We start from the raw sequence: 27371 nt of genomic DNA, 5'->3' as shown, positions 1-27371 counted from the left end.
AACATTTAAAAGACATTTGGATAAATACATGAATAGGAAAGGTTTGAAGGGATATGAGCTAAATGCAGGTAGGTTGGACTAGTTTAGTTTGGGAACATGGCGTGCACTGGTTGGACCAAAGGATTTGTTTCCATGCTCTATGACTCTTAAGACTAAGATAGCACAGATTACTATATATTATACTGTTGACCAACATTTCTTGTAGTTGTGGGTGAATGTTGCATAAAATATTATGGTATTAATATAATATTTGTATTTATCTATTCACAATTAACTTTTTTCAAGGTTACTAACATGGGGAACAGCATTGCTCCTGGTCTTGAACTACAAATTACACAGCCCAACACACTGCGAACAAATGACTTCAAGTTGTTTGAAATTCTTGATGTAAAGGTAGGATAATTGTTATGCTGCTTGTGTTGCAACTAACATATATAACATTACATTCTCTAACCTTTTGAGAGCTCCTTTTGTGGATAAAGAAGTACAGCAAATAAAGGAAATTTTTAACTTAAAGAGTATTTAGGTTGTGTGCAGTAGTGAGTTGAGGGGAGGGGGATGGCAAAATGTTCAAATCCAAAATATTGGCTTTCTCACAAAACCCAGTATTCCCTTTGGAAATGTGGTCAGGTAGCCAATCTGCTCCAAGAAGGACCTTGGATGATGAGATTGTGAGCCTTGTTACCGGGCAGCTTTAACTCTGGTGATTTGGGTTTCTCAAGCATGGAGAAACTCAGTGGTTACATATAGACAAGGGCTTGGCAGATCCAGAAGGTGAGTGCCTTTGGATCCTACGTGCCTACCTGATAGATTCCTGCAATCATGCACTAAGAAACGTTCCCCCACCACCAAATGTCTCCTAGACCTCTGATTTGCATTTGCAACCTGGTCTCCAGTTTCCCCCTGATTGAGACCTCTGACCTCTCCATCCCTCAGCCACGGGGACTCTGTCCACCCCACTCATGAAGTCCCCCAGTCTTCGCAGGCCACTAATCAGAACAGTTATCATGATTGTTGTAAGTTATGATCTGAAACTGAGACTGTTGATGCAGAGTCCTACAAGCTCTGAAGTACAAAATCGAAAGGTGAGCTACTGTTACTTGAGCTTCCATTGAACTTCATTGGAACAGTGCAGTAAGCCAAGGACAGAGGTCAGAGTCGGGGGTAGAAGGGAAAATTAACATGACAAACAAACAGAGCATTATTTTACACCTGTGGACTGAACAGAGTTGGAGAGCAGGTATCTCCATGATGAAAGTGGCTTGATCTGGCTTCCCTCACAGCCTGCTGTTCCTAACCTTGCTGGAAGGTATCTGATGTGGTCTCCAGTTTTGAGAGCCCACCTATTACACTTCATTGCCCTGAGAGCTCATCTATGGAGCAATGCAGTTGTTGCTCTGTGAACATCGGTGAGTGACAGTATCCCTTTGGGGTGGGTCAATGACCCGAAAACAGCTTTGACATCTATTTCCCACTCCTGGAGGCAAAATCCTGTGTCAAGACTTGACACACAATTCTATAGCATTTTTCATATCTTTGTAGCATAGGCAAGTATGATCCTAGCTTAATATTTCAACATCTGTCTCAAACAACACTTTGAGTAATGTAAGCTTTGAAGTAAAATCATGGTACAGCTCAAAAGTACAAATCTCTGCTTGTCATTACATCTGGATTTCAGTTGCTCTGGTCCCCACTAGAACTATGACTGGTTGCTTCTGCCTCACACCCTGAATTTAAAGATTCATTAAATACTGTTTTATCATGAAATTTGGCTGATATATGGAGATAACAGTTCTGAAGTTTGTTACACTGTTACACTTTTTTAAAAAAATGCATTATTTTTACAGACTGATAAAGGAGAATGTCGATTTGAACATTATGTGGCAAACTGTGCTGAAATGCAAAATGTAACAATATTTCATCAAGTGTTTAATTTTTTCAAGAAGCTTGGAAGAAAAGTACTGGTAAGAAGCAACATAAAATAAGTTCTAAATGATGAGAAAGTGAATAATAAATACTTGTAAGTGGTTACTCCAATTAAAGATATAAGTAGTACAGCAAGGCATCATTTATCTAGACAGAAGGTTAAAATCACAGCAATAAAGTTTGCAGTTTAAAGTGCCTTGGGTCTTCAGACACTATAGGAACGTTATCAGAAAAATCACTGTTAGAAAGTAGGAGCAGGAGTAGGCCATTCAGCCCTTCAGCCTGCTTTCCCATTCAACCATGTTCATCCAAGTCAGTACCCTGTTCCTGCTTTCACCACATACCCTTTGACCCTCTTTAGTCCTAAGAACTATGTCTAATATCTTCTTGAAAAGGTTCAATAATGTAGCTTTAACCACTTCCTCTGCCAGAGAATTCTGCAGGCTGTCCATACCCTGGGTGAAGAAATTTCTCCTTGGCTTCATTTTGAATGGCTTACCCTGTATCCTTAAACTATGACCCCAGTTCTGGATTCCCTTCTGATTGGGAACATCCATTCTGCATTTATCCTGTGTAGTTCTTATGGAATTCTATAGGTTCTATTAGGTCCTCAAATTCTACTAAACGGCAATGAATATAGTCTTAACTGATCTAGTCTGTTGTCTTCTATAAGCCCTGCTATCCCACAAATTAGTCACGTACAGCTTCGTTGCACTTACTTCATAGCCAAAACATCCTTTCTCGCGTGAGACCAAAACTGCATGCCATACTCCAGGTGTGGTCTCATCGAGGCCCTGTACAACTGTAGCATGATGTCCCTTCTCCTGCACTCATACCCTTTCACAATGTAGGCCAACATACCATTTGCTAGTTCTGATGAAGAATCACCATACTTGAAACATTAGCTGTTTTCTTGTCACAGAAGCTGCCAAATCTGCTGAGTTTCTCCAGGAATTTCTGTTTTTGTTTCAGATCTCCAGAATCTGCAATTCTTTGTTTTAATTTATTATGCCATTTACCTTCTCCATCACCTTCTGCTCCTGCATGCTTAGTTTGTGAATGGTGCAGAAGAACACTCAGATCTCGTTGGAACTCCCACTTTTCCAATTTACTGCAATTCAGATAATAACCTGCCTTCCTGTTTTTGCTACTAAAATGAATAAGTTCACATTTATTAACATTATACTTCATACGTCATACATTATTCCCACTCGCTCATTAAGTCACATAAGGAAATAATAGGGCAGAGAGATGGGTTCTAGGTTTTGAAAGAGAAAGAGAGTCAGGAGAAGTCACTGATGTTGGAATGAGGCATTTAAGTGGGCCATCCACGTCAAAAGTATATTTGTGGTAGATGTAGGTTGTGGAAAGGCTGCCCATTAGCTTTAATATGCCCTCACCTCAGTTCATGTTCTTAAACTTTCTTTTCCTTTATGAAATGCAACATTTGCTTTGACTAACATTAGTTGAACCTTGCAATATCCAGAGATGATTGACTATTTGAAGTCTTCAATATCTTCAAATAGACTTTGCACAATGATGATTTGTGCTTATCTTTGTCCTTATTTTGTGTTGGGGGGAGGGGTGCCTTTCTTGTCTAGAACTAGTGGCCCTAGCTTTGAGCGTGACTTCAGACTTCATTTCCCTCTACTCTTTTGATGCTTTTCAAGCAAAAATGTCCACTACACCCCTTTCTTGTTGCCACTTTATCCAGCAAACAAGGACATAGTTTGAGATGTTCTGAATTTGATAAACCGATATATTAACAGGCATGTGCTCAGCATGTCGACTAACTACATTGGTAGCTCATGTTGCATCTAGGTTATCATTATTTTCTATTTGAAATCTGTTAAAGACATTTGTGTGTGAAATTTTATGTGTGTTGCAGTCTGTTTTTGTTGCCTCTATGTCATTTGAGTTGTCAGGTAGTTACTTGATGACTTCATGTAGTTCATAGTAGATGTGTAACAGATTAATAATCAATAGTTAAGTAGCATCGATATTTGGGTTATTTACGTATACTACGGTGCCATTAGGTAGCTTTGCTTTGATAGCTTTATCATTCTAATGGAAACAAAATCAAGGGAAATAAAACTTACTGGTAGTAATAAGAAGTTAACTTACTAACTGTACAGCCATCATCAACATTTGTTTCCAATTGTAGTGAATACTGCACACTCATTGATCTTGGTCATGAGTCCTTGCCAGGCTTACTGCACCACTGTCCCCTCGGAGCTGCAAAGAAGTGGCAATTCTAAAACCACACTTATAACATTATTTTAACATGTATACAATTGTTCAGAAATTCAGTTTGCTTATTTCACATTTTTATCATAATCCATGACATTTTTAGTCTTAAAATTCATCAGCTCCCTTCATTTGGACTTTTAAATGGCTCCTTCCTGTCAAATAATTGCGAAAGAAATATGAAGAATGTAAAGCCCTGTTGCTTCAAGAGCTGCCGCAGAATTGTTATGGTGCAGAAAGAGGCCATTTGGGTCATTTCTGTTTAGTGCCCAGTAAATAAGTAGAGTTAGAATGTGATATTCACCCAGGGTGTAAAATCATTTGCTTTCATAGAATTTACGATGTGAAGATATATGCTAAATGAAGAAGTATTGATTAATTTGCTCTTTAAGATTATTACTTAGAACCACTCTGTGGAATGTACTTGCCATAAAATTCTGAATTATTTATTTGTTAACTTAACAAGGCTGACAGTATGTTTGATTTCCTTTGATTTTGTGGTGGTTATAACAAAATCTGTAACTTTTCAGTATTTTCAGAATTATGCAAATACCTGTAACTAACTAGTCAGAAGCATACAGCATCACTCCCCTTTTATTCACCTTTAACAATCATAAGGAAGCACTTTTCAGTTGGTGAGGTTAACCAAGGATATATTTCCCTCCCTTCCTCTATCAGCTTTCCGTAGAGACCACTCCCTCCGCGACTCCCTTGTCAGATCCATACCCCCCACCAACCCAACCTCCACTCCCGGCACCTTCCCTTGCAACCGCAGGAGGTGCAACACTTGCGCCCACACCTCCCCCCTCACTTCTCTCCAAGGCCCCAAAGGAAACTTCCATATCCGCCACAGATTCACCTGCACCTCCACCCACATTATCTACTGCATCCGCTGCAGCCGGTGTGGCCTCCTCTATATTGGCGAGACAGGCCGCCTACTTGCGGAGCGATTCAGAGAGCACCTCTGGGCCACCCGGACGAACCAACCCAATCACCCTGTAGCACAGCATTTCAACTCCCCCTCCCACTCCACCGAGGATATGCAGGTCATTGGACTCATCCACCGCCAAACCACAACAACGCGACGGTCGGAGGAGGAGCGTCTTATCTTCCGACTGGGAACCCTCCAACCACAGGGGATGAACTTGGACTTCACCAGTTTCTTCATCCCCCCTCCCCCCACCTTGTCTCAGCCGAATCCCTCCAGCCCGGCACCGCCTTCCTGACCTGCAGTCTTCTTCTTGACCTCTCCGCCTCCACCCTACTCCGACCTATCACCTTCACCTTGACCTCTTTCCACCTATCACATTTCCAACGCCCCTCCTCCAAGTCCCTCCTCCCTACCTTTTATCTTCTCCTGCTGAACACTCTCTGCTCATTCCTGAAGAAGGGCATGTGCCCGAAACGTCGAATCTTCTGTTCCCTAGATGCTGCCTGACCTGCTGTGCTGTTCCAGCAATAAAGTTTCAGCTTTGATCTCCAGCGTCTGCAGACCTCACTTTCTCCTCGAAGATTTCAACCTACTGCGAATCCTCTTACAAGGATGCCTTTCTTGAAGAAGCTCTCTGCCTCTCTCTATAAAGATTTCAGTGAGTCCCTCTCTCACTGCACACCCCAGGTCATCTCCTCTGCACAGAAGCTCTTCAGCCACATTCTGAAGCAGACTCGTTACCACAGCCATATCTCCTTTCTCAGCACCTGCCTACGGAACCGACTGATCCCCCATGGACTCCAGATCACCTTCCGACCAACACAATTTGGACCCAACCAGGACTACCAGTACCTGCAACAAATCCGCAGCCTCCAGCAACGGACCTCCCTCCGGATCCTCCGCTCCACGCTTGCAGCCATGCGCCGGTACCTACATTCCCTGCAACTCGACCTACCCCAGCTCAGGACAACTCTCTCACAGACCTGTAAAGGACCTCTACTGTTCTTCATTTACAGAAGAATCCATAGACTGAACAAACAGTTCTTTCTAGCCATATCAGAAATTAAAGGCAGTAAGTACCAAAAACTTTCATGTACTTACCCCCAAACTCCGGACTCCTCAACTGTTCCAGAACCTTCCATCGGCCTCCAGTCCGGCGCCATAACACACGCGGCCGCTACAGCGCCCGCGGCAATAGGCGCAGGCGCCGCCGACGATGACGTCACTTCCGCCCCCACCGACCTCGCAACCTTCATGATCGCGGCCCAAACAACCGCCTCCGGGATCGCCGCACAGACAACCTGCTCTGCCATCGTCATGAAGACAATCGCCAACAGATTGGAAACCTCCGCGAGTATGGGGAAAAACTCTGTCTCCGTGGTCGCCGCAGCTACTTCCGCCCCCAGTGACGTCAGCGACCTGCATTCGGACATCGCCGCATGTGTCTCCGCCCCCCCGCCGCGTTCCGTCACCACGCCTAACCCCGCCCCCCGGCCGCGTTCCGTCACCACGCCTAACCCCGCCCCCCGGCCGAGTTCCGTCACCGCGCCTAACCCCGCCCACCGGCCGAGTTCCGTCACCGCGCCTAACTCCGCCCCCCGGCCCAGTTCCGTCACCGTGCCTAACCCCGCCCCCCGGCCCAGTTCCGTCACCGCGCCTAACCCCGTCCCCCGGCCGAGTCCCGTCACCGCGCCTAACCCCGCCCCCCCGCCGACCTCTGTCCCCGCCCCCAGGCCTAACCCCGCCCCCACATCCAGCTCCAGTCCCACACCAGGTCCTAGCTCCCCGCCCTGCCGTGTGTTCACCATCCCTCCGGACCTGCCCCTCTCTGAGGATGAGAGATCAGTCCTCAGGAGGGGTCTCACCTTCGTTCCCACACGTTCTCGGGTCAATGAATTCAATACACGGAGTGACATTGAACGATTCTTCCGCCGCCTTCGCCTCCGTGCCTTCTTTTTCAATCAAGACCCTCACCCACCCTCTGACGACCCCTTCTCCCACCTCCAACACACCCCGTCCACCTGGACACCCCATGCTGGCCTCCTACCTGCCCTCGAACTCTTTATTGCAAACTGCCGCCGCGATATTAACCGCTACCTGAACTCCCACACCCCTCCCACCCACTCCAACCTCTCACCCTTGGAACGCGCAGCCCTCCACTCCCTCCGTTCCAACCCCAACCTCACCATCAAACCAGCTGACAAGGGAGGCGCAGTAGTAGTTTGGCGCACCGACCTCTACACCGCTGAGGCCAAACGCCAGCTCGCAGATACCTCCTCCTACTGCCCCCTTGACCATGACCCCACCCCCCACCACCAAACCATCATCTCCCAGACCATCCATAACCTCATCACCTCAGGGGACCTCCCATCCACCGCCTCCAACCTCATAGTACCACAACCCCGAACCGCCCGTTTCTACCTCCTGCCCAAAATCCACAAACCTGACTGCCCCGGACGACCCATCGTCTCAGCCTGCTCCTGCCCCACCGAACTCATCTCCTCCTACCTCGACACGGTCCTGTCCCCATTAGTCCAAGAACTCCCCACCTACGTCCGTGACACCACCCACGCCCTCCACCTCCTCCAGGATTTCCGCTTCCCCGGTCCCCAACGCCTCATCTTCACCATGGACATCCAGTCCCTGTACACCTCCATCCCCCATCACGAAGGACTCAAAGCACTCCGCTTCTTCTTTTCCCGCCGTACCACCCAGTACCCTTCCACCGACACCCTCCTTCGACTGACTGAACTGGTCCTCACCCTGAACAACTTTTCTTTCCAATCCTCCCACTTTCTCCAAACAAAAGGAGTAGCCATGGGCACCCGCATGGGCCCCAGCTATGCCTGCCTCTTCGTAGGGTATGTGGAACAATCCATCTTCCGCAACTACACTGGCCCCACCCCCCATCTTTTCCTCCGCTACATTGATGACTGTATCGGCGCTACCTCGTGCTCCCATGAGGAGGTTGAACAGTTCATCCACTACACTAACACCTTCCACCCCGACCTCAAATTCACCTGGACAGTCTCGGACTCCTCCCTCCCCTTCCTAGACCTTTCTGTTTCTATCTCAGACGACCGAATCAACACGGACATCTACTACAAACCGACCGACTCCCACAGCTACCTGGACTACACCTCCTCCCACCCCGCCCCCTGTAAAAACGCCATCCCATTCTCCCAATTCCTTCGTCTCTGCCGCATCTGCTCCCAGGAGGACCAGTTCAAAATACGCACAACACAGATGGCCTCCTTCTTCAAGGACCGCAATTTCCCCCCCGACGTGATCGACGATGCCCTCCACCGCATCTCCTCCACTTCCCGCTCCTCCGCCCTTGAGCCCCGCCCCTCCAACCGCCACCAGGACAGAACCCCACTGGTCCTCACCTACCACCCCACCAATCTCCATGTACAGCGCATCATCCGCCGTCACTTCCGCCACCTCCAAACGGACCCCACCACCAAGGATATATTTCCCTCCCCTCCTCTATCAGCTTTCCGTAGAGACCACTCCCTCCGCGACTCCCTTGTCAGATCCATACCCCCCACCAACCCAACCTCCACTCCCGGCACCTTCCCTTGCAACCGCAGGAGGTGCAACACTTGCGCCCACACCTCCCCCCTCACTTCTCTCCAAGGCCCCAAAGGAAACTTCCATATCCGCCACAGATTCACCTGCACCTCCACCCACATTATCTACTGCATCCGCTGCAGCCGGTGTGGCCTCTATATTGGCGAGACAGGCCGCCTACTTGCGGAGCGATTCAGAGAGCACCTCTGGGCCACCCGGACGAACCAACCCAATCACCCTGTAGCACAGCATTTCAACTCCCCCTCCCACTCCACCGAGGATATGCAGGTCATTGGACTCATCCACCGCCAAACCACAACAACGCGACGGTCGGAGGAGGAGCGTCTTATCTTCCGACTGGGAACCCTCCAACCACAGGGGATGAACTTGGACTTCACCAGTTTCTTCATCCCCCCTCCCCCCACCTTGTCTCAGCCGAATCCCTCCAGCCCGGCACCGCCTTCCTGACCTGCAGTCTTCTTCTTGACCTCTCCGCCTCCACCCTACTCCGACCTATCACCTTCACCTTGACCTCTTTCCACCTATCACATTTCCAACGCCCCTCCTCCAAGTCCCTCCTCCCTACCTTTTATCTTCTCCTGCTGAACACTCTCTGCTCATTCCTGAAGAAGGGCATGTGCCCGAAACGTCGAATCTTCTGTTCCCTAGATGCTGCCTGACCTGCTGTGCTGTTCCAGCAATAAAGTTTCAGCTTTGATCTCCAGCGTCTGCAGACCTCACTTTCTCCTCGAGGTTAATAATAAGCTTAGTATTTTGAATGAGTGTGTCCTACTCTCCATGATAAGAACAAAGAACAAAGAAAATTTACAGCCCAAGAACAGGCCCTTCGGCCCTCCGAGCCTGAGGCGATCCAAATCCACTGACTAAATCTGTTGCCCAGTTCCTAAGCATCCGTATCCCTCTGCTCCCCACCTACTCATGCATCTGTCCAGATGCATCTTAACTGAATCTACCGTGCCTGCCTCTACTACCTCTGCTGGCAACACATTCCAGGAACTTACCATCCTCTGTGTAAAGTACTTTCCATGTGTATCCCCCTTAAAATTTTCACCTCTCACTTTGAAAGTGTGACCTCTCCTTCACCCTGGGAAAAAGCTTATGTCTATCTACCCTGTCTATATCCTTCATGATTTTGTAGACCTCAATTAGTTCCTCGCTCAATCTCCTTTTTTCTAATGAAACTAATCCTAACCTACTCAACCTCCCTTCATAGTTAGCACCTTCCATACCAGGCATCATTCTCATAAATCTTCTCTGCATCCTCTCCAAAAGTGTCCACATCCTTTTGGTAATGTGGCGACCAGAACTGTACATGGTATTCTAAATGCGGCCAAACCAATGTCTTGTACAATTTTAACATTACCTGCCAGCTCTTATAACCAATACACCGTCCGATGAAGGCAAGCATATCATGTGCCTTCTTGACCACTCTATCCACCTGTGCAGCAACCTTCAGGGTACAATGAACTTGAACGCCCTGATCTCTCTGACCATTAGCTTTTCCCAAGGCTCTTCCATTTAATTTATAATTCGCTCTAGAATTAGACTTCCCAAAATGCATCATCTCACATTTGCCTGGATTGAACTCCATCTGCCAATTCTTCACCCAACTCTCTAGTCTATCTAAATTCTCCTGTATTCTCTGACAGTCCCCTACGCTTTCTGCTATTCCACCAATCTTTGCGTCATCTGCAAACTTGCTGATCATACCAACAATGCCCTCTTCCAGATCATTTATGAATATCACAAACAACAGTGGTCACCTTTCTCCATTTTGAGAAGCTCCCTTCAACTACTACTCTCTGTCTCCTGTGGCTCAACTAGTTCTTCATCCACCTAGCTCGAAAACCCTGCACACCATGTGACTTCACTTTCTCCACTGGTCTACCGTGGGGAACCTTATCAAACGCATTACTAAAGTCCATGTATATGACATCTACAGCCCTTCTTTCATCTATCAACTTGGTCACTTCCTCAAAGAACTCTTATTAAGTTGGTAAGGCACAGTCTCCCTGACACAAAACCATGTTACCTATCACTGATAAGCCCATTCTTTTCCAAATATAAATAGATTTTATCCCTCATTTCCTTCTCCATCAACTTACCCACCACTTACGTCAGGCTCACTGGTCTGTAGTTACCCAGAATATCCCTACTACCCTTCTCGTACAGGGGGTCAACATAAGCAACCCTCCAGTCCTCTGGGCACCCCACCTGTGTTTAAGGATGCGACAAAGATATCTGTCAGGGCCCCAGCTATTTCCTCTCTCGCCTCCCTCAGCAACCCTGGATAGATCCCATCCAGTCTTGGGGATTTGTCCACCTTAGTAACCTCTAGCCTACCCAACACATCTTCCCTACTTATGCCAACGTGATCCAGAGTAATCAAACTTCCATCTTTAATCTCAACATTCATCATGTCCCTCTCCTCAGTGAACATTGATGCAAAATAGTTATTCAGAATCTCACCCATTTTCTCAGGTTCGACACACAGCCTTCCTTCCTTACCCTTTAGTGGACCAACCCTTTCTCTAGTTACTCTTTTGCTTCTTATATAAGAATAAAAGGCTTTGGGATTCTCCTTAATTCTGCTCTATTTCATGATCCCTTTTAGCCCGCTTGATTCCTCGATTAAGACTGGTCCTACTCTCCTGATAATCCTCCAGGCCCATTCTGTTATTCTTAGCTGTCTGGACCTTATGTACGCTTCCCTTTTCCTCTAGGCTAGTCGTATGATTTATCCTGTCACTCATGGTTCATGAATCTTGCCTTTCCTATCTTTTGCTTTCAATGGGACAAACCTATCCTGCACTATCTTTAACCTATCTTTAAAAGCTTCCCACATATCAAATGTGGACTTCCCTTCAAATAGCTGTGTCCAATCCACATTCCCAGCTCTAACCTAATTTTGTTATAATTGGCCTTGGCCCAGTTTAGTACTCTTTCCGCAGGACCACTCTCATCTTTGTCTACGTGTATTCTATAACTTACAGAATTGTGGTCACTGTTCCCAAAGAAATCCCCCACCGCAACTTCTACCACCTGGCCAGGCTCATTCCCCAACACCAGGTCCAATATGGCCCCTTCTCTCGTCAGACTGTTGATATACTGATATGATAAGTGATGAGATTTCTCCTTTTTGTAAGGTTTTCAAATAGGTCCTTCATGGTAGGCTCATCTGAAAAATTAAGATGCATGGGATCCACGGTGGCTTGGCTATGTGGATTCAGAATTGGCTTGCCCATCGAAGGCAGAGGGTAGTGGTGGAAGATTTGTTTTTCAGTCTGGAGGTCTGTGACTAGTGATGTTCCACAAGGATCGTACTGGGACCTCTGTTGTTTGTGATATATGCAAATGACTTGGATGAAAATGTAGTTAGGTGGGTTAGTAAGTTTGCAGACAATACAAAGAACGGTGGAGTTGTGGAGTGTAGAAGATTGTCAAAAGATACAGCAGGATATAATCAACTGCAGATGTGGGCAGAGAAATGGCAGATGGAGTTTAATCTGTGTAAGTGTGAGGTGCTGTACTTTGGGAGCTGAAATGTTAAGGAAAAGTATACAATTAATGGCAGGATCCTGAACAGCATTGATGTACAGAAGGATCATGTGGTTTAAGTCCATAGCTCCCTGAAAGTGGCCATGCAAGTCTATAGGGTGGTAAAGAAGGTGTATGGCATACTTACCTTTATTGGTCAGGTAACTGAAAACAAGAGCCAAGATGTCATGTTGCATCTTTATAAAAATTTTGTGAGGCCATACTTAGAGTATTGCATTCTATTCTGGTTGCCACATTACAGGAAGGATATAGAGGCTTTGGAGAGGATGCAGAAGAGGTTAACCAGGATGTTTACTGGATTAGAGGGTGTGAGCTATAAGGAGAGGCTAGAAAAACTCAGGTTGTTTTCTCTGGAGTGGCAGAAGCTGAGGGGAGACTTGATAGAAGCCTATAAAATTATGAGATGCACAGATAGAGTTGTTGGTCAGAATCTTTTTTTCCTAGAATTGAAATATCTAAAACTAGGGGGCATGCATGTAAAGTGTGAGGGGGCAAGTTCAAAGGAGATGTCAGGGCAAGATTTTTACAGAGTGGTAGGAGTGCTGAATGCACTGTCAGGGGCAATGGTGGAGGCAGGTAGGATAGGGGCATTTTAAGGGACTTTTAAATAAGCATATGAATATGTATGGAATGGAGGAATATTGACCAAGATCAGGCAGGAGGGATTAGTTTAACTTGGTGTCACATTCGGCACAACATGATTAGCTGAAGGGATTCTGGATCAATGGTGCTGGAAGAGCACAGCAGTTCAGGCAGCATCGTGGAGCTTCAGCAAAATTGACGTTTCGGGCAAAAGCCCTTCATCAGGATTGGCTGAAGGGCCCATTCCTGTGCTGTACTGTTCTGTGTTCTATTTGATTTTTTTTTTACAGTCCTGTTTCAGACATGGAATTTCCTGTTTAAGTATCACATGCCAGTTAGGAGATATTGAACATGGAAGAGCTGTATCCATCCATGTTGCAATGAGACTCAATTATGCATTTTTGGCATCGGTAAGTTTTATTTTGTTCATTTGTGTGTATGATTTCTGAGATTGTCTAAGCATTGTCTTTAGTTTAAAAAATAACTGAATACCAAATTTCTATGCTATTTTGAATAATCTATTCAACTAATGTGCAAACAAATTCTGAAGATTATGGGAGGAGAACAAACATAATTTTTCTGTTTTTAGTATTTCAAGAAAACTGGATTAGGATATTTATCTTGTGTTTGTAATTCTCTCAATTTTTCCCAATTGCTGTTGAATGTACCTGTCTTTTGGCAACGCAATGTGGTGATGTTCTTGATTGGGCTTGAGTTGACGTTTGCCTTTGTTTTCTTTTCCCTTGTGAAATGTAAGCAAAACTACCAGAGCATCTTGAATGTGATTCCTTATCTAAAACAAATCTCTGGTCTGATGTTTCTCTCAAATATGTCTACAGCCATAGAATCATACAGCATGGAAACAGAGCCTCGATCCAACCAGTCCATGCCGAACCTATTCCCAGGCTAAACTAGCCCTATTCTGCCTGCACTTGGCCCATATCCCGCCAAACCCTTCCTATTCATGAACTCATCCAAATGTCTTTTAAACATTGTAACTGTACCTGCATCCACCACTTCCACTGGCAGTTCATTCCACACACAAACCACTCTCTGTGTTTTTTTAAAAAAGTTGCCCTGTGTGTCCTTTTAAATTTTTCTCCTCTTTCCTAAAAGACATGCCCCCTAGTTTTTAAACTCTCCCACTCTAGGGAAAAGACCCTTGTCACTCACCTTATCTGTCCCCATCATGATTTTATAAACCCCTATACGGTTACCTCTCAGCCTCCTATGCTTCATTGAAAAAAGACCCAGTCTTTCATGTCTGCTTTTATATCTCAAACCCTATATTCCTGGCAACATCTTGATAAATCGTTTCTGAACCCTCTCCAGTTTAATAATATCCTTCCTATAACAGAGCAACCAGAACTGCACACAGTACTCCATAAGAGGCCTGACCAACATCCTATACAACCTCAACGTGACGTCCCAACTCCTATACTCTAAAGTCTCAGCAATGAAGGCAACCATGCTAAATGCCTTCTCAACCACCCTGTCTACCTGTGACTCAAATTTCAAAAACTTATGTACCTGAACCCCTAATTCTATCTGTTCCACAACACTACGCAGGCCCCTACCATTAAGTCCTGCCCTTGTTTGTATTAGCAAAACGCAAAACCTTGCATTTATCCAAATTAAACTCCATCTGCCACTCCTCAGTCCATTGACTCAATTGATTAAGATCTCTTTGTAATCTTAGATAACTCTTCACTGTTCACTAGACCACAATTTTGGTGTCATCTAAAAACTTACTAACCATGCCTTCTATATTCTCATCCAAATCATTTATATACGTGACAAACAAAAGTGGACCCAGTACCAATCCTTGCAGAACACTGCTGGTCACAAGCTGCCAGTCTGAAAAACAACCCACCACCATCACCCTCTGTCTTCTACCATAAATCCAATTATGCATCCAATTGACAAACTCACCTTGAATCCCATGTGATCTAACTTTACTAATTAGTCCACTATGCAGAGCCTTGTTAAAAATGTTACTAAAGTCCAAGTAAACAACATCACAGGTATGCCCTCATCAATCCTTTTAGTTACTTCATTAAAAAGCTCAATCAGATTTGTAAGACACTATTTTCCTCACATAAAACCATGCTGATTATCCCCACTGATTCCTTGCCTCTCCAAATGATTGTAAATCGTATCTTTCAAAATCCCCTCCAACAACGTACCTACCACTGATGTCAGATTCTCAAGTCTATAGTTTCCAGGCTTCTCTTTACAGTCTTTCTTAAACAATAGCACAACATTAACCAACCTCCAGTCCTTTGGTACTTCACTTGTGTTTACAGATGACACAGATATGTCTGCTAGGGGCCCTGCAATTTCCTCCCTAACTTTGACCACATTTTGTCAGATTATCTGACAGTTCTGCAATAAAATTAACAAGGCCACATTTTCTAAATTGTAACACTCATCAGGTAATAAGGAAATATTATCCATGTTGAAGTTTGCTGTTGAAATTGCCCCAAATTCCTAGTTGAAGAGGGGTGCATGTGAAAAGGGAATGGAATAAGGAACAAAATTATAATTTCAATGAATTTACATAAATCCATATCATTTACAGGTATGTGTGGATTTGTTATTTCTACATTTGAAAGCTGTTTTATACCACAAAGTATCTCAGAGCATGCTAACTTAATATTTTTGTATTTAAAACAAGGCAAACCTTCACTTTTTATTTCAACAGGATTCTGCTGCTTCAACAATTTTTACTACAGAAGCTGTGGCATCATCAGGGCAGAATCCCAAAGTTATTGAAAAAGGAGGAGGCACAAGTATAACTGTAAGTATTAAATTATTTAATCCAAACAATTTGACTTTGCCTCCTCTTTCCTGAATTCATCCTGTATACAATGTCATGAGAGATGAAAGCAACTTTGCAGAATAATGTCCAAATGGCCAGTTTGCATATTTAAGTCCAGACTTTGAATAGTATTTAACTATGTAAGATTATCACAGCTGATCCCATCTATCCCAGATAGTGTGTGGCAATCAAGAACCGGCAGATTGGTTGATTTTTTTCAACTGTGTAATTAATGCATTAACTCACTGGGACCAGGAAAGATTGTGTCTGAGGACAGATCAATCAGATACATCAATTATCACCCTGTACATAAAATTAGTCTGTTTCTAGAAATGTAAGGAAAGAGTAGAATCAATTTATTTTGGTGAGGGTCTGAAAGTTGGAAATAAATATAGAGCTGATATTAAGAATGTAAAAACGTTTTCCTGAATCAGTCTGTGGTAAATTATGCACCAAAACTGAATAACACCCATGCTTCAGCTGAAGGGTGGTGTTTTGGATTTGTAGTGTCCCAGTGCCTGGGCCAGACACTCCAGGTTCAAGTCTCACCTGTCCTGCAAGAGTGTCAAAAATTATTTTTGAGATCTTGTGGCACAGTTGTAGTGTCAGAAGATATGGGTCTAATCCTGTCTGCAACAGAGCTGTGTCAAAACATGTTCGAACAAGTTGATTTTTTTCCTTCTCACAGATCTGGGTTAATAAGCAGATAACAGTCACACCACACAAGAGCTAGGCAACGACCATTTACAACAATGGAAAGTCTAATAATTTTCTATTGATATTCAATGGCATTACTATTGCTGGATCCCCCACCATTGGCACCCTGAAAACCTAACAGGACCAGCAACACACATTCTGTGGTTTCAAGAGCAAGTCAGAGGTGGGGAGCTCTCTGGCAGATAACTCAACGACCGATTCCCCAAAGACTGCCTATCACTTATAGGCACAAATTTGAAGGGTTTGAGAATAATCTCCATTTGCTGAGATGGATACAGTTCCAATAACACTCAAGTAACTTGACATCGTCCAGGAAAAGCAGCCCACATGATTGCCACTCCAGCCCTTAGTGGTACTCTCTCCACTGCCAGCACACAGTGGTGCAATGTGTATAATTCACAAATTACATTCAAACCTGCAACACCTACTACCTAGAGAAATAAACAGCCGACCATGGGAACACAAACTGCAGATTTTCCTAAAACATACATCGTCCTGACTTGCAGCTACTTAACTGTCACTGGGTCAGAATCCCGGCATTTCATCCCGAACAGCACTGTGCCGATACCATAAGGAGTACTGCAGTCTAAGGCAGTTAGAAATAGATGACAAATGCTGACTTGCTAATAATGTACACATCCCATAAGCAAATGTTTTTGAGTGCCATAAAAGTCTTGTTACATACCTGCTCCGAGTTGATGTCAATATCCTGAGTTGATATACATTGTTCCCTTCTGTTAAATGCCATATTAATATACACAGAAAGCATTGTGATATGCCACAGGAATTAACATAAATTAATGACTTGGATGAGGAAAATGAATGTACTATTGCCAAGTTTGTGGATGATGCAAAAATAGGTGGGAAGGCAAGTGATGAGGATGACACAAAGTGGAGAGGGAGATATGCAGGTTAACATCCCAGAACCACACACACCAAACAACCCCATCCTGTGGCCAACCTCTTTAACTCCCCAGCCAAGGATATGCAAATCCTGGGTCGCCTCCACCGCCAAATCAAAGCTACTCTCTGACTGGAGGAAGAATACCTCATCTTCTGCCTCAGGACCCTACAACCACGTGGCATCAATGTTGACTTCACCAGTTTCCAAACCTCATCACCCCCCACCTCATCCCAGATCCAACCCTCTGACTCAGCACTACCCTCTTGACCTGTCCTACCTGTCCATGTTTGTTCCCATCTATCTCCACCAATCTATCACAATTACCCCCACCTTCAAATACCTATCACCTTCCCAGCTTCACTCTCCTATTTATCTCTCAGCCCCCTTCCCCGCCCACATTCCTGATGAAGGGCTTATGCCTGAAATGTCAACTCTCCTGCTCCTCAGATGCTGCTGACCTGCTGTGCTTTTTCCAGTGCCACACCTTTTGACTCTGACTCTCCATAATCTGCAGTCCTCACTTTCTCCAGGTCAACCAAATAAGCAAAAAAAATTGATAGATGGATTATAATGTAATATATTGTGAGATTATGCAATTTGGCAGGACAATAGAGGAGCTGAATTTTATTTAAAAGGAGAACAACTGCAGAAAGCTACAGAACAGAGAGACTTAGGAGTCCTTGTCCATGAATCACAAAAAGCCAGTATCCAAATTCAATAGGCAATAGGAAAGGCAAAAGGAATGTTGGCCTTTATTTCAAAGGAAATGAAATATAAAAGTAGGGACATTTTTCTGAAACTATAGAAGGCACTAGTCAGACCACACCTGAAATACTGTGAACCGTTTTGGACCTCTTATTTAAGGAAAGATATATTGGCATTGGAGGACGTTCAGAGAAGGTTCACTAAGGTGATTATCAGCTTTGAGGAGAGGTTGAGTAGATTGAATCTGTACTTGTTGAAATATAGGAGAATGAGATGCACATTTCAATAAGGTCACAAGATTCTTGGGGCAACATGACAGGGCAGATGTGGAAAGATTTGTTTCCCTATTTGGGAGAGTCCGGGCCCTGAGGATGTAACGTCAGAATGATGGGTCACACATTTCAGTGAGAGATGAGGAATGTCTTCTCTCCCTCTCCTGCAACCCTGTCCAATACATCTGTACAGCAGAGTGCTGTAGATGCAGGGTCTCTATTTAGGCTGTGGTAGCTTTGTAATCAGTGAGTGAATCAGGGGTTATGGCGGAAAAAGCAAGGCAGGACATGAGGGTTATCTGATCAGCTGTGATCTCATTGAATGACAGGGCAGACCTGATGGGCTCAATGGCCTATTTCTGCTCCTACATCTTATGGTTTTATCATTTTGAGACATTTGTTTAAGGAGCAATAGCAGTGTACTTATATTGCAGCTCATACTGCAGGCAGTGACTGATCATATCATTAAATATGATTTTCTGTTTCAAGCCTTTCTGTTTCAAATGTTCAGTTGTATGCTGTAACATTTGTCCAGATGTGAGTACATGCAATGAAACTTGAAAGGGTTCAGAAGAGGTTGAACAGTTCATCCACTACACTAACACCTTCCACCCCGACCTCAAATTCACCTGGACAGTCTCGGACTCCTCCCTCCCCTTCCTAGACCTTTCTGTTTCTATCTCAGGCGACCGAATCAACACGGACATCTACTACAAACCAACCGACTCCCACAGCTACCTGGACTACACCTCCTCCCATCCTGCCCCCTGTAAAAACGCCATCCCATTCTCCCAATTCCTTTGTCTCCGCCGCATCTGCTCCCAGGAGGACCAGTTCAAAATACATACAACACAGATGGCCTCCTTCTTCAAGGACCGCAATTTCCCCCCCGACGTGGTCGACGGTGCCCTCCACCGCATCTCCTCCACTTCCGCCCTTGAGCCCCGCCCCTCCAACTGCCACCAGGACAGAACCCCACTGGTCCTCACCTACCACCCCACCAATCTCCATGTACAGCGCATCATCCGCCGTCACTTCCGCCACCTCCAAACAGACCCCAGCACCAAGGATATATTTCCCTCCCCTCCCCTATCAGCTTTCCGTAGAGACCACTCCCTCCGCGACTCCCTTGTCAGATCCACACCCCCCACCGACCCAACCTCCACTCCCGGCACCTTCCCTTGCAACCGCAGGAGGTGCAACACTTGCGCCCACACCTCCCCCCTCACTTCTCTCCAAGGCCCCAAAGGAAACTTCCATATCCGCCACAGATTCACCTGCACCTCCACCCACATCATCTACTGCATCCGCTGCAGCCGGTGTGGCCTCCTCTATATTGGGGAGACAGGCCGCCTACTTGCGGAGCGATTCAGAGAGCAACTCTGGGCCACCCGGACGAACCAACCCAATCACCCTGTAGCACAGCATTTCAACTCCCCCTCCCACTCCACCGAGGATATGCAGGTCATTGGACTCATCCACCGCCAAACCACAACAACCCGACGGTCGGAGGAGGAGCGTCTTATCTTCCGACTGGGAACCCTCCAACCACAGGGGATGAACTTGGACTTCACCAGTTTCTTCATCCCCCCTCCCCCCACCTTGTCTCAGCCGAATCCCTCCAGCCCGGCACCGCCTTCCTGACCTGCAGTCTTCTTCTTGACCTCTCCGCCTCCATCCTACTCCGACCTATCACCCTCACCTTGACCTCTTTCCACCTATCACATTTCCAACGCCCCTCCTCCAAGTCCCTCCTCCCTACCTTTTATCTTCTCCTGCTGAACACTCTCTGCTCATTCCTGAAGAAGGGCCTGTGCCCGAAACGTCGAATCTCCTGTTCCCTGGATGCTGCCTGACCTGCTGTGCTGTTCCAGCAATAAAGTTTCAACAATTCAGAAAAGATTTACAAGGATGTTGCCAGGGTTGGAGGATCTGAGCTATAGGGAGAGGCTGAACAGGCTGGGGCTGTTTTCCCTGGAGCATCGGAGGCTGAGGGGTGACCTTATACAGGTTTACAAAATTATGAGGGGCGTGGATAGGATAAATAGACAAAGTTTTTTCCCTGGAGTCGGGAGTCCAGAACTAGAGGGCATAGGTTTAGAGTGAGAGGGGAAAGATATAAAAGAGACCTAAGGGGCAACTTTTTCACGCAGAGGGTGGTACGTGTATGGAATGAGCTGCCAGAGGAAGTGGTGGAGGCTAGTACAATTGCAACATTTAAGAGGCATTTGGATGGGTATATGAGTAGGAAGGGTTTGGAGGGATATGGGCTGGGCGCTGGCAGGTGGGACTAGATTGTGTTGGGATATCTGGTCGGCATGGACGGGTTGGACCGAAGAGTCTGTTTCCATGCTATACATCTCTATGACTCTATGACTCTGCAAAGACCAGCAGTAAAAATGTAGCATGTTGATGAAGAACTGTTTTGGAATGTATATGTGAGCTGTTTATCTGTTGGTGGAATTCTTCTGTAGCTGTATATTGTCAGCTTTCTGCAGTTCTTCAATTTAATCTGCCTCTCTTCTTAGATACCACAGATGTAGTATTAGCCCTGGATAGTAGTTACTGTCAAATATGCTGTACAAGTGTCCTCTAAGGAGGATGTTTTAGAATAGAAAACAGACAACATTGTACCCACTTCACACAGCAACATATTCATTGTCTAAATGAAGTAGATGGTTTTATGCACCTTACTGATTTGTTACTTGCTAGTTATTGCACTGCACTTTTCTGTTTGCCCACTAATTTTTGACAGCTATTTCTTTTGGGCCACATAACTAGAAAGGTTACCTTAAATCATTTCAGAGCTTTTTGCTTAAAAGCCTTGAGTTGCACAAAATATTTTGCCTTTTACTGGATGCAAACTGGCCCGTATGAATGCCTATATTAAAGCAGTGATTGTGGGCAGAATATTTTGATCCCGATGGATTGGGCTTAGGTGGGGAGTTTTGTTTTCCCATTTCTGTCTCGGACAAATTTTCTGACAGCTGTGAAGGGTGGCACTTTGAAGTCTTCCAGGTTTGAAAATTATTCTGATTAATCCTATTAATGAGTTAATTTGTTTATTAAGGGCCAGTTTGTAATTTCAGCAGTGGCACTGGTTACACGCTGGACGTGGTACTGTCCAGGGTCAAGGAGTTGACAATACAGTGGGGTGACAGTCATGGCTGCATCAAGAAGTTAAATGGATCCATAAAAGAAATTTTGTTTAGGAAGGGCACTCAGCCATTGCCACACATCAGTCTTCAGATGTATAGAGATAGGTGGTAATGGAACTATTGTTATAAAATCTTGGGTCAAGTGGCGAAATTGATCAACATCCTAAGCAGCAGAGGCAGATATTTGCATGCAGAGGGCAAAGAAAGAAATGAAGTGTCAGAAAGCACTAGAGGACACACCTATGGCATTGCCTTTATGCTAGTGATACTGATACCTGGATATATTGGAGAATTGCAGGATACTGCATCTATCTAGGCAGGTGTTCAGTCCGTTTTTTGCTGTCATAGCAGAAGATCTCATCCCTCTCAGCACTGTGCACCATGCCCTGCATGTAACTGTAATATTCACTGTTACTTAATCTCCGGCTCATTCCAGGGATTAGCATTGTGTCTCTGTGTGCCCCACAAGCAGCAGTGCGCCATTACATTCAAACATCACTGATGTGCTGTTTGTGAGTTTACTCCATTCCTTCAATTTGATATAGCTAAAGTCTCACCGGCTCAAAGATCTGTGGGATTCATCTCGATCATTGGATTCCCACAAGTGTCGAACATCATTGCTTGCACCCATGGCTGTTATAGTGGTAGGTGAGCAACTAATGAGATACATCAACGGGAAGAGCTTCTACTCCCTCAGTACTTAGTTGCTTCCATGTCAGGGAGCATCTAATGCAGCTGAGTTCTTCTAACCTAGGAGAACAGGAGCATGTTCTGGGACTCACTTTGAGCAGCTTCGCAGAATCATACAGGATGGAGCCTTCAATGGATCCATCCATTACTGCTAATGAATGATGTACATATATCCAGCAGTCTCATTGTCCTCCTTCAGTGTTCCCTTCACCTTTTTTCTAATCCAATCTTGCCATTAAATAAAGATTCAATGTGACTACATGAACTTAACTCATAATTGCTGTGAATTTGCACAACTCAAAGCTCATCTAATTCAGAGATCCAGCAGTCAGAGCATGCCTACTAATGGAGGAGAAACGTACTCTCAGAAAAGCAACCAACATACGGATACACTGAGATTATAAACCAGCATATCATGACAAAATTGGCTAAGCGTTCCATCGTGCACAAAAGGGAAAATACTAATACTGTGTGGAATCAAAATCAAAAATTGCTGGGAAAACTCAGGGCTGGCAGCGTCAGTGTTAATATTTCTGGAAGAACGGTCACTGGACCCAAAACATTTAACTCTACTTTCTCTTTACCGATGCTGCCAGACCTCCTGAGCTTTTCCAGCAATTTCTGATTTTGTTTCTGATTTTCCAGCATCTGCTGTTCTTTTGTTGTTTTTTGAATACTGTGGAGGATATCACACAAAAGAAAAGCCAAGTCCACTCTCTGAGGAAAGTGGTGTTCTCCGTGCAGGAAGCTGAATCATTTTACACAAATGTTTGATTAGATTAGATTACATTACATTACAGTGTGGAAACAGGCCCTTCGGCCCAACAAGTCCACACCGACCCGCCGAAGCGAAACCCACCCATACCCCTACATTTACCCCTTACCTAACACTATGGGCAATTTAGCATGGCCAATTCACCTGACCCTGCACATCTTTGGACTGTGGGAGGAAACCGGAGCACCCGGAGGAAACCCACGCAGACATGGGGAGATCGTGCAAACTCCACACAGTCAGTCGCCTGAGGCGGGAATTGAACCCGGGTCTCAGGCGCTGTGAGGCAGCAGTGCTAACCACTGTGCCACCGTGCCGCCCAAAAAAGTCCACACCAACCCTCTGAACAGCAACCCACCTAGATCCATTCCGCTACCCCATTACGCTACATTCACCCCTGACAAATGCACCTAACCTACACATCACTGAGCACTATGGAGCAATTTAGCATGGCCAATTCATCTAACCTGCACATCTTTCAAATATGGGAGGAAACCGGAGCACCTGGAGGAAAACCACGCAGCCACGGGGAGAATATGCAAACTCCACACAGACAGACGCTCAAGGCTGGAATCGAACCCGGGTCCCTGGAGTTGAGAGGCAGCAGTACTAACCACTGAGCCACCATGCCGCCCTTCACCGTTTGGTGAATAGAAGGATAACAGGCAGGTACAGATGGCCACTGGAGAAATATCAAAAGTAAACAAACTGGAAGCTGGAGGAACGCAGCAAGCCAAGCAGCATCAGGAGGCGGAAAAATCAACACTTCGGGCTAAGACCCTTCATCAGGATTGGAGAAATAGTAATAAAATATCGAAGTGTAGAAACTAGAGGTAAGAGTAAATCATTTGGTCCCTTGTGTCTAGATTAGAGTGGTGCTGGAAAAGCACAGCAGGTTAGGCCGCATCTGAGGAACAGGAAAATTGACGTTTCGGGCAAAAGCCTTTCATCAGGAATGAGGGCTCATTCCTGATGAAGGACTTTTGCCCGAAACGTCAATTTTCCTGTTCCTCGGATGCGGCCTGACCTGCTGTGCTTTTCCAGCACCACTCTAATCTAGACTCTGATCTCCAGCATCTGCCGTCCTCACTTTCACCTATTTGGCTCTTTGAGCCTGTTCTGCCCTTCAGTATGATCATGGCTGATCCTCTATCTCAATGCCATATTCCTGCTTTTTGCCCATGCCTTTAATACTTTAAAATCTTCCAAGAAAAGATTTGTCAGTTTCTCGAATCTATTCAGTGATTAGGCCTTCACAGCCTTCTGTGATAAGGAATTCCACAGATTCAGTTCCCTTTGAGTGAAGAAACCTTTCCTCTCCTTAGTTCTAAATAGTGTACACTGTATCCTGAGACTGTGGACTCTGGTTCTAGACTCCCTACCCAGGGAGAATATTCCTCTGCATCCGCCTAGTTGTGTTAGAACTTTACATGTTTCAATCAAATCCCTCTCATCCTTCTAAACACTGGTGAATACAGGCTCAGTCGAATCAATCTTTTCTCATAGTACAGTCTTGCTATCCCCAGTATCAGCGTAGTGAACCTCTGCACTTCCTCGATAGCAAGTATACAATTTCTTGAGTAGGGAAATGAAAACCACATGCAGTACACCAGATGTGGTATCACAAAGGCTTTGTATAATGGCAGTTAGACATCCCTACTTCTGATCTCAAATTCTCTTGCATTGAAGATCAATATACAGTTACCTTCCCGAATGCTTGCTGCACCTGCCTGTCTACTATCATTGACTGGTATACAAAGACAGCAACATTCCATTGTAAATTCAAATTTCCTAATATATCACTGTTTAAATAATACTCTTCTTTCTTTTTTTTCACACCAAAATGTTAAAAACTCGCTATGCATTTGCCCATTCATTCACTGTGTCTAAATTACCTTGAAGCCTCCTTACAACTCTCAGTCCTGCCCAGTTTTGTGTCAGCCGGAAACTTGAAAATATTGCCTTTGTTTCACTCATCCAGGTCATTTATAATATATTTTATGTATGTATGTATGTGTAGGAGCCCAAGTATTGTTTCTTGAAACTAATTTATTTCCACTGTCTATTTCCTATGAACCAACTCTTGCTAATATATTCTCTATCCCTATTAGTAGGCTTTATCTTTGCCCACAAATCTCTTAGGAGAGACCTTATGAAAAGCCTTCTAAAAATCTAAATCACCACATCCACTGTTTCTCCTTTATTTACTTTACTAGTTGCTTCCTTAAACTCCAGCAAATTCTTTACACATAATTTGCCTTTATAGTCATAGAGATGTACAGCATGGAAACAGACCCTTCGGTCAACCTGTCCATGCCCACCTGATATGCCAACGCAATCTAATCCCACCTGCCAGCACCCGGCCCATATCCCTCCAAACCCTTCCTAATCATATACCCATCCAAATGCCTTTTAAGTGTTGCAATTATACTAGCCTCCACCACTTCCTCTGGCAGCTCATTCCATACATGTACCACCCTCTGTGTGAAAAGGTTGCCTTTTAGGTCTATTTTATATCTTACCCCTTTCACCCTAAACCTATGCCCTCTAGTTCTGGAAAAGACTTTGTCTATTTACCCTATCCATACCCCTCATAATTATGTAAACCTCTATGAGATCACCCCTCAGCCTCCGATGTTCCAGGGAAAACAGCCCCAGCCTGTTTAGCCTCTCCCTATAGCTCAAATCCTCCCTGCCTGGCAACATCCTTGTAAATCTTTTCTGAACCCTTTCACATTTCACAACATCTTTCCAATAGGAAGGAGACCAGAATTGCAACAGTGGCCTAACCAATGTCCTTTACAGTCGCAACATGACCTCCCAAATCCTGTACTCAATACTCTGATCGATAAAGGAAAGCATACCAAACGCCACCTTCACTATCCTATCTACCTGTAACTCCACTTTCAAGGAGCTATGAACCTACACTCCAAGGTCTCTTTGTTTAGCAACACTCCCTAGGACCTTACCATTAAGTATATAAGTGCTGCTGATGATTGCTTTCCCAAAATGCAGCACCTCGCATTTATCTGAATTAAATTCCATCTGTCATGTCTCAGCCCATTGACCCATCTGGTCAAGGTCCTGTTGTAATCTGAGGTAACCTTCTTTGCTGTCCACGACACTTTCAATTTTGGTGTCATCTGCAAATTACTAAGTATACCTCTTATACTTGCATCCAAATCATTCATAAAAATGATGAAAAGTAGTGGACCTAGCGCCGATCCTTGTGGCACTCCACTGGTCATAGGCCTCCAGTCTGAAAAACAACCCTCCACCACCACCCTCTGTCTTCTACCTTTGAGCCAGTTCTGTATCCAAATGGCTAGTTCTCCCTGTATTCCGTGAAATCTAACCTTGCTAATCAGTCTCCCATGGGGAACCTTGTCAAATGCCTTATTGAAGTTCATATAGATCACATCTACCGTTCTGCCCTCATCAATCCTCTTTGTTACTTCTTCAAAAAATTCAATCAAGTTTGTAAGACATGCTTTCCCACGCACAAAACCACGTTGACTCTTCCTAATCAGTCCTTGACTTTGCAAATACATGTACATCCTGTCCCTCAGGATTCTCTCCATCAACTTGCCCACCACCGAAGTCAGGCTCATTGGTCTATAGTTCCCTGGCTTGTCCTTACCATCTTTCTTCAACTGTGGCACCATGTTAGCCAACCTCCAGTCATCCGGCACCTCACCTGTGACTATCGATGATACAAATATCTCAGCAAGAGACCCAGCAATCACTTCTCCATCTTCCCACAGAGTTCTAGGGTACACCTGATCAGATCCTGTGTTTCAAGATATCCAACACTTCCTCATCTGTAATATGGACATTTTTCAAGATGTCACCATCTATTTCCCTACATTCTATATTTTCCATGTCCTTTTCCACAGTAAATGCTGATACAAAATACTCGTTTAGTATCTCCCCCATTTTCTGTAGCTCCACACAAAGGCTGCCTTGCTGATCTTTGAGGGGCCCTATTTTCTCAATAGTTACTCTTTTGTCCTTAAATATTTGTAAAAACCCTTTGGATTCTCCTTAATTCTATTTGCCAAAGCTATCTCATGTCCTCTTTTTGCCCTTCTGATTTCCCTCTTAAGTATACTCATACTTCCTTTATACTCTTCTAAGGATTCACTCGATCTATCCTGTCTATACCTGACATATGCATCCTTCTTTTTCTTAACCAAACCCTCAATATCTTTAGTCATCCAGCATTTCTTACATCTACCAGCCTTTCCTTTCACCCTAACAGGAATATACTTTCTCTGGACTCTCGATATCTCAATTCTGAAGGCTTCTCATTTTCCAGTTGTCCCTTTACCTGCGAACATCTGCCCCAATCAGCTTTCGAAAGTTCTTGACTAATACCGTCAAAATTGGCCTTTCTCCAATTTAGAACTTCAACTTTTAGAGATGGTCTATCCTTTTCCATCACTATTTTAAATTTAATAGAATTATGGTCGCTGGCCCCAAAGTGTCCCCCCA

The 27371-nt window shown here is 44.8% G+C and overlaps 1 protein-coding gene across 2 annotated transcripts in view; it reads left to right on the top strand.

Annotated features, from left to right (window-relative positions):
- Nucleotides 1–27371, top strand: part of itga4 (integrin alpha 4) — a 184673-nt gene that overhangs the window by 138469 nt on the left and 18833 nt on the right. For both annotated transcript variants that reach the window (XR_015757649.1, XM_043693478.2), the window contains exons 23-26: nt 286–393; nt 1848–1964; nt 13129–13248; nt 15543–15638. Coding sequence is in view for 1 of the 2 variants with exons in the window: in XM_043693478.2 (XP_043549413.2) it covers nt 286–393; nt 1848–1964; nt 13129–13248; nt 15543–15638 (441 nt within the window). In the remaining variant the exon portion in view is untranslated. The remainder of the gene's footprint in view (nt 1–285; nt 394–1847; nt 1965–13128; nt 13249–15542; nt 15639–27371) is intronic.

The sequence above is a fragment of the Chiloscyllium plagiosum genome, unplaced genomic scaffold (assembly GCF_037043375.1).
Source record: "Chiloscyllium plagiosum isolate Xiang-an unplaced genomic scaffold, Cpla_swu_hap1 HiC_scaffold_7, whole genome shotgun sequence".
NCBI lineage: Eukaryota > Metazoa > Chordata > Chondrichthyes > Orectolobiformes > Hemiscylliidae > Chiloscyllium > Chiloscyllium plagiosum.
The sequence above is the reverse complement of the archived record's forward strand: the minus strand, read 5'-3'. Positions and strand labels throughout refer to the sequence as shown.